This window comes from Teleopsis dalmanni, unplaced genomic scaffold (assembly GCF_002237135.1).
Source record: "Teleopsis dalmanni isolate 2A unplaced genomic scaffold, ASM223713v2 unscaffolded_contig_0065, whole genome shotgun sequence".
Lineage (NCBI taxonomy): Eukaryota > Metazoa > Arthropoda > Insecta > Diptera > Diopsidae > Teleopsis > Teleopsis dalmanni.
Window position 1 is genome coordinate 17223 of NW_024031447.1, and position 5014 is coordinate 22236.

Here is a 5014-nt window from a genome sequence, read left to right on the forward strand (position 1 = left end):
TCCTCATAAATAATCAGTAACTCGGTAAATATTGAAAAGGTCGCACCACCTATACGATTTTTTTTAGTAAATCAATGTATTCAATTATAACATGATGTTTGTAATTTTTTATTTTTTAATTGATATTGCCGACGTATTTGATTCCATCCTCATGGCATATAAGCTTAATGAATCATATACTTTTGTTTTTAAGATCATCTAAAACACCGCATATATTATGGTTTCATGATTTTGTTGTTGTATGATAAAAATTAATATTTGGCATTGTTTTCGTCTTTTAATGTTTTATTGTATGGTTTTTATTTTTTATAATGATGTTAATCGTGTGCTAATAATTGAATTTGTATTTTTATTATCTGATTTCATTTTATTTTAATATAAAATTCCTTATCGGCCAGCAGTCAAACCAAATGAAAAAGTTTTTTTTTTTTTAATTTTTAAATAAAAATCTTTTTCATTTGGTTTGTCTCCTAGCCCATAAGGAATTTTATATGTAACTAATAATTGAAATCAGTTAATGTTACTAACTTCACTGTGATTATTTTAATATTTCTAGCCTTTTTTACCTCCTTTAAATAGAATGTTTACTGATTTGAAATATGCATAGTTAGTTTTAGTAAGCAAATACTAAATAAGTAATATTTTATTAGATACAAATCGCTTAAAAACAAAATATTAAATTTATTTAAATTTAATTTGTATATACAAGTAAAGTTTACTAAGGCAATCGAATTGATTCTAAATCTTTAACGACAATTTCATGTTTGTGATCATTAAATGTATAATCTATATTAAGCACTTTGTCTTCCCCAACACAAGGATCATAAAAACCAGGCAGTTGACTCTATAAAACTATAATTATATAACAGTACAAATAATAAGTTAATGAAAACAACCTTTGAAGCGTTGTACAATGTTAGCGTACTATCTCTTACTAGGCACTGTACTGGAATTGTTACATCAATTGAAGCTTCCTCCGAAAAATCAAATCCTCCCTCTTGTAGCTTTCCGTAAGTTGCTTTATTTATTAATATACCTTGCCTAGAGCTCTCTTCTGATACAATTCGTTCATAAGTCTGATGCATTAATTCAATTGCAGCATGTGCTTCTTGCCTCTTCAATAGTAAACGTTCTTCATTGGCTTGCTTAGTTCTTTCGATCTCAGAACTTTTACGGTCTTCTTTAATAGGATCAATGATAGTTTTTTTAACTACAAACCAGAGTAAAATCGGTGTTACCGAAGCATAAAATATTGCTGCCGGAACGATTTCCTCGCTTAGATGAATAGGAAATATGTAAGACTGATTTGAGCGATTTATTCTAAAAAGTGATGAAATTAAATAAAAATATAATAAATAAAAGATAGACTTACTTAAATTTAAGTATAACTCCCGTAGGTACACCAACTGAAACTGAGGCAAACACTGAACTGTATTTAGAAACTTTTTTTTCAGCACCATATTCTGCTAGAAAACCAAATGTCCCAAGTCTGAAATATTATAATTACTTCATTAAATATTAACATTATAAAGTTTTTATTAATATTATTATATTTATTAATACTTCAGTCCGTTAATAGTTATTATTTGGCCTATTTAGTAAATAAATGATTTAAGTAAAAAAAATTGAAAATGCAAACCCATAAGAGCAATTTTCACATATGAAAGTCTAATATTAAGGGAAGTTTTGCAACAACACTAGCACAGGCCAATCTGGTAGTCTATATCTACTTCTCAGGTAAAAATAATACGAAATGCTTATATATATATATATATATGTAGGTAGGTAGTATATGTAGGTGTTTCTTTACTGACTACAATAAAATCAAACAGGTTAACTAATGAAAGTACTTACAGTAGTAATACGCTGCTTGAAGCAGCACAGTTCTACACTATAAGTCTTCAAATAAGGCTAAATCGAATGATATAATATTTTAAATAATCACAATGGCTTTACAAATAATTGTAAAAGTACGGCCAATTATCTCTGTAATTAAAACAACAATGTCGAAACTGATAGACTAGGAAATAACTATATGACTTTTTTTTTGGCATTCCGTTACTATTGGTAACTTTTCCACATTCCAAAAGAAGACTTCATCCTAAACAATGTAGTTAAACTGCATAACTCCAACTGTGCATTTCTTTATATATTTTTTATGATACATAGCAACGCATATGTAAAAACAAAAGCTTTATTTTTCAAGTAAAGTAAAGCGAACAGTTTATTTAATATAATATACTAATAAATTACACATTTATTATAAATATACATTAAATACAGTTTGTTTCATATCTAAATGAAAATTTTGTAAAAAGTAGTTTATGTTCGTTTTTGGTATATCAATACCTTACTAATATGTCCACATATTTCATACCGCTTTCCTGTAATCAGTTGCAAATCTAATTTTTCGTACAGTGTACAGAATTAGCACGGTGTGAGAAATTTATGTTTAATCAGAAATTATAGAGAATTATTATGAAATTATTGCTATAGAAAAAAGACGAAAGTACAATCAGAAGTTATTTTTAACAATGAGTACTTCTGGTAACAGTGATGTGTAGTGAAAAATATTCAAATAACTTGTTTAAAAAATATCAATTTTGATATAATATTATAAAGAAAACTGTTTTAGTATTTTACGAATGTTAAAAAAATTTAGTCTTTAGCGATATAGGTTACCTTCATATTAGTGCAAAATATTGGAAGATTTAACAAAACAAAAGTAAAGTTTGACAAAAAGTAAATTTCGAACAAATCTTTAATTTGGAAGTTTATCTTGAAAAATGTAAATTTTTTTTCTATTTGATATTTATCCGTAATCTTGTCCATCACTAGCAGTTAATATAAATTTAGAGATAATGCTAATAAAAATATGTATATATGTAAATTTATTTACTTTACTTACTTGGTAGAAACCTTCACTTTTAATTCATTTTCTAACATTTTTCGTGTGTACATTATACTGAAATATATATGCGGACTTCCAATAACAAAGGAAGTTGTTAAGGAATATTTTTCTGATGAACGATCTATTTGCGTTGTTAACGAAGTTTGACTTCCAGCATTTAAAATCAATGACCCGACGGTATGCTTATCCAACTGAACTGCTAGTGTGGAAAAAATTGCAGGTAGTATAGCATTCTCACGAAAGTTTAATGAGGTGCCTCCATTTACCGAGAACGTTGAGTTAAGCGTTCTTCCACCTGTATAAGATAATAATTACATAACGATATAATGTTTATATTCATCTCTAAAACCTTTAACACACAACAAAGGTCCATTGCCCACTCCCAAATCCAATTGTAACCATCCTTTATTAAGTAATCTTCTACCACACACAACGAAATTTCCACTACCATTGCCATTTGATGAATTTAAAGTTCCGCCTAAGGTAACTGTATCTTTACGTGTTATGGGAGCTTCAATCGACTGCGAAATACTCATTGAAGAAACTTCTATACGGGGAAGCTCTGTTTCATCATATGGTGCAAATATTTCTGTTGCATTTACCGCAATAGTGACATTTCCCCGTGGATTGGTTCGCTGTTGCAATTTATGTTCTTCTGCTGCTCGTGCTAAGCGTTCATATTCTTCCCGAATTTCGGATGGAGTTTTTGTTCGATGTACAATTTCCCATCCATCTGTTCTTAAGCCTTTCTCTCCAATAGAATCATATATTGCTCTTTTATGCGGATCGGAAAGCACTTCATAAGCACGCTTAGTTCTATTGAATAATAGCTCCGCATGTCTTTTTTTTTCAGGATCAATGTGTTTATCAGGATGATATATTCTACTTAACCTACGGTAAGCAGAATTAATCTGCTCCGATGTTGCCTGAAATTATAGTAAAGTAGACTGAAGAACTGGGAATAGCAATAGATAATATTTATCACAAAACTAACTTCTTTTGGTAGGTTAAGAAATGTGTAATAGTCTTCACTAATTTCATTGTCTGAGTCCGAGTTTTCAACCATGTTAAAACAAGTTGTATAAAATAAATTTATAACCTTAAACTAAACATTACAAAACTTGACAGATATTCAGTTTACATATTTAGCAGGCTGTTCGTATTATGCAAGTACACAACGTTCAACTGTCAACATCTATGGTAACTGCAGTTGACACAAGCACGCGCGCTGTCAAACCACGCTTGATGACACGTGTATATTTACCACTCTAGGTCGTGTGCGAGTTCGAGTAAAATGATGGTAAATTGAGAAAAATAGTAAATTATATTGATATCGCAGCGAATTTTAGTTTTTACCAGAATTTCGAGTAGTGTAAATTAGATAAAAATTTGGTTCATTAAGTGTCACCATTGTGAACATCCTTTATAAGATGTTCAATAAATAAATAAATAAATTTGAAAACTTTTAACCAAAATAATAAATAAGTGCAATAAATAAATAAATAAATATTCACATAAGAGTGTAAAAAATCCCTAATAAATTTCAATTTACCTTACCTTAATTTATTCGATATTTTACTATTACTAAAAAAATATTTTTTTTTCAATATTTATTATTAATAAAATACTTTCTACTAATTATTGATCAATATATAAGATATTATTGATGATATGTATTATATGGTAAAATAATTAATATAGTATTTATTTATAATTTTATAATTAACTATTGGAAAAATATTATTAATAAAATAAATTCATTAAGACATATTCTACTGATTATTTCCGCTATGTGGAAATGCAATCAATATTCAGCAATATCAATAAAATAATTATTATTATTATCAACATAAAAACAAAATATATAAATCTTAAAATAGTTCCGCTATATCTAAATTGTAACGATTAGGAAGATAATTTCGAACAACTGGGTAATAATTTGGTGGAGAAAAACAAAATTTCAAGCGCGAAATCAAGATGCGTTCCAAATATGTTCGAAATGCAAATGAATACACTGAATATACCCTAAATAAAAAGTCTTCATGGCATTTCGACAGTTTGATAAAGCTGTTTTTGACATATTTACAATATAAGGTAAAGAAA

The 5014-nt window shown here is 28.1% G+C and overlaps 1 protein-coding gene across 1 annotated transcript; it reads right to left on the reverse strand.

The window, feature by feature from the left end:
• Positions 1 to 661: 661 nt before the first annotated feature.
• Positions 662 to 4083, reverse strand: LOC119662997 (dnaJ homolog subfamily C member 11-like). The gene is made up of 6 exons (XM_038072657.1): positions 3906 to 4083; positions 3261 to 3837; positions 2909 to 3206; positions 1373 to 1489; positions 897 to 1320; positions 662 to 844 (listed from the first exon to the last, which is right to left on the reverse strand). The coding sequence occupies exons 1-6, from the start codon at positions 3975 to 3977 to the stop codon at positions 719 to 721; spliced, it is 1614 nt and encodes a 537-aa protein (XP_037928585.1). The 5' UTR covers positions 3978 to 4083; the 3' UTR covers positions 662 to 718.
• Between the last annotated feature and the right edge of the window lie 931 nt (positions 4084 to 5014).